At 38.2% G+C, this 3,239-nt stretch overlaps 1 protein-coding gene across 1 annotated transcript in view; it reads left to right on the top strand.

The window, feature by feature from the left end:
- NUP133 (nucleoporin 133kDa) overlaps nt 1–3,239 on the top strand; it is a 112,479-nt gene that overhangs the window by 36,894 nt on the left and 72,346 nt on the right. The window contains exons 7-8 of the mRNA XM_006902066.1: nt 344–499; nt 2,311–2,381. Of these exons, the coding sequence (XP_006902128.1) occupies nt 344–499; nt 2,311–2,381 (227 nt within the window). The remainder of the gene's footprint in view (nt 1–343; nt 500–2,310; nt 2,382–3,239) is intronic.

Genomic DNA, 3,239 nt, shown 5'->3' with positions numbered 1-3,239 from the left:
GTCTCTCCCCAACCCCAAGGTCAGTCCTGTTTTACAACAGTGTCACCATGAAATATTTGACCTTTTGTGACTGGGATACTTCACTCAGCATAATGTTCTTCAGAGTCACCCATTTTGAATAATATTGCATGAGTTAACTTGTTTTTCAATGCAGCATAGTATTCCATTGTGTGAATATACCACAGCTGCTCCATCCATTTGTTTGTTGATGGGCACTTACGTTGTTTCCAGCTCCTTGCTGTTGTGAACAAAGCTGCAATAAACATGGGTGTGCATCAGGGCTCCCTTTTGTAATATTAAAACTTACTGATCTTATTAAATTTTGTCTTCTCTTCATATATAGCTTTCAAGTGTCTTCTGGGATAAAGAGAGATCAAGCTTTTACAGCCTTACAAGTTCAAGCATCAATAAATGGGAATTAGATGATTCTTCAGAGAAACAAGCTCACAGTTGGGATTTAAATAGAGTCCTGAAGGAAAACATTGTTGATGCTATTTGGGTAAGGAACAAAAGTGTTAATTTCTATAACTCCTGTTTATGGTAGTATGCTTATGCTTGTTCTTTGAGTTGTTTCATTTAGTTGAACACATATCGATATAATAAACAGTGCATAACTTTCAGATAAATTTTAGGAACAGGAGCCAATGGTAATGAAGGATTCATTGAAGGCATTGGTAAAAAATAAGGCCCCAGGAATTGATGATGTGATACCAATTGACTTGTTTCAATTAACAGATGCAGCCTTAGATGCACTCTCTAGTCTATGCCAGGAAATTTGGAGGACATCTATCTGGACAACAGATTGGAAGAGGTTCATATTTGTTCCCATTCCCACGAAAGGTGATCCAGCTTTGGAATGTGGAAACTATCGAACAGTATCATTAATATCACATGCAAGCAAAATACTGCTGAGGATCATTAAAAAATAGTTAGAACTGTTTATAGATAGGAAACTGCTTAAAGTTCAAGCAGGATTTAGAAGAGGCTGTGGCACCAGGGATATCATTGCTGATGTCAGATGGATCCTGGCTGAAAGTAAGGAATATTAGAAGAATGTCTATTTGTGCTTTATTGACTATGCAAAGGCATTTGACTATGTAGATCATAATAACAAGTGTGGCTGACTTTGAGAAGAATGGGAATCCCAGAGAACTTAGTTGTGTTCATGCGGAACCTGGACCTGGACCAGGAGGCTGTTGTGCAGAGCAGGGGAACACTACGTGGTTTAAATTTGAGAAGGGAGTGTGTCAGGGTTGTATTTTCTCTCCATACTTATTCAGTGTATGTGCTGAGCAAATTATCTGAAAAGCTGGATTCTATGAAGAGTGTGTGGCATCAGGATTGGAGGGAGTCTCATCAATAACCTTTCTTGTACAGATGACAGAACCTTGCTGAAAATGAGGATTTGAAACATTTGTTGCAGAATATTGAGGAATGCAGCCTTCTGTATGGATTGCATCTTAATGTCAGGATAACAGATTCTTAATACTGGACTGACAGGCAGCATCATGATGACTGGCGAGAAGATTGAAACTGTCAACAGCTTCATCTTGCTTAGATCCACAGTTAACACCCTTGGTACCAGCAGTCAGGAATAAGGGGATGCATTGCTGGGAAAATCTGCAGTTACGGCCCTCTCCAAATTATTGAGTAATGATACCACTTTGAGGACTAAAGTGCATTTGATTAAGGCCATGGTCTTTCCAATTACTTGATATGCATCTGAGAGCTGGACAGTGAATAAGGATGACAGAAAAAGAATTGATGCCTTTGAGTTATGGTGTTGGAGAACAGCACTGAACATCTCATGGGCAGCCAAGAGAACAAACATACATGTTTTGGAGAGGGTGCAGCCAGAGTGTTCTTTGGAGGCAAGAATGATGAGACTTTGTCTCACATAATTTGGGCATGTTGCTAGGAGAAGGACATTAATTGGGAAGGGTGGAAAGTCCACGAAGAGAGGAAGATCCTCAATCAGGTGAACTGACACAGTGACTGCTGCAGTGGGCTCTTGTGTGTCTGGAAGTGTGATGATAGCACAGGATAGAACAGGGTTCAAATCCTTTGTTCATAGGCTCACTATGAGTTGCATTTGACAAAACCTAGCAACAACAACCATCAGATAAGCAGAAATGAGATACTGAGTTTGTTGGATATCACACTGCCTTATTAATAATTTTTAAAATTTGGACAATATTCCCCAGATGTTTCAACCAATATGAATGAGGTGTTTTACTAAGTGCTGGAGATACAAAGGTGACAAAGGAGTCCTGTAATCAAGAGGTTTACATTATTGATATCTTTGTATAGGGATCTGAAAGTAACTATGAGGCTATTAAAGAAGGCATCAACGTTCAGTATTTGGATCTGAAACAGAACTGGTAAGCAATTAATTTATCTTCTAGAATATAAGTAATAGCTTGGGAAAATAAGATTGTATATTTGTATTACGCTTCTAATGCTAATCCTGTGTCACCTGTTAAACCTTGCTAAATGGTCTTGATATTTCTTTCTCTCATGTTGCTAGTTCATTTTAGAAATATTGGCTGTGATCAGTTTTCAGTGTATATCTTTGTTGTCTACCCTCTGTAGGGATACATATTTTCCTGCAGGTATTTCCTCTTCATTGCCAAAAGATGCCCAAGATCCTGTGTTCCCTCTCCTCAGGTGGTGTACTTAGCACTGCATTCTTTCCTGTCTCATGCAGATGTTTGACACACATTTACTAGCACTTTTTCTGTTTCTTAAGCTTTTGTGGCTGCACTTGGTGAAGAAGGAATGGGAATTTTTCTTAAGTACAACAATTTCTCATTTGTTATCTTAATTTACTCTTAGAAACAGTGCTCTAAGTGGTACTTGGGATCCCATGTTATGCTGATAAAATATATTTGTCCCATATTATTATAAATTTTATTGTTGAGATGCAGTCCACATGTAAGGCTGTAGTCCTTTGGTCTTCTGCAGCAAGTGCAATATGAATTGCATCTCAATATCAAGTAAACAGAAATCCTCACCACTGGACAAATGGACAACTTTGTGACAGATGGAGAACCAACTATTTCATTTTACTTCAATTCATAATCAACACCCATGATTTCAGCATTCAAGCAATCGAAAGATTTGTTACATTGGGGAAGTCGGTTTGTAAAACAATGAAAGAATCTTTTCTTTTACTTTTCCATAATTTTTGACTCATGTACTTATAACTTGTTAGTCAAATTTGTGTCTTCTAGGTTGCA

The sequence above is a fragment of the Elephantulus edwardii genome, unplaced genomic scaffold, assembly GCF_000299155.1.
Source record: "Elephantulus edwardii isolate Elephantulus edwardi_28Jun2011 unplaced genomic scaffold, EleEdw1.0 scaffold00363, whole genome shotgun sequence".
In the NCBI taxonomy this organism is placed as follows: domain Eukaryota; kingdom Metazoa; phylum Chordata; class Mammalia; order Macroscelidea; family Macroscelididae; genus Elephantulus; species Elephantulus edwardii.
Note: the sequence above shows the minus strand (reverse complement) of the source record. Positions and strands in the feature narration are given on the sequence as shown.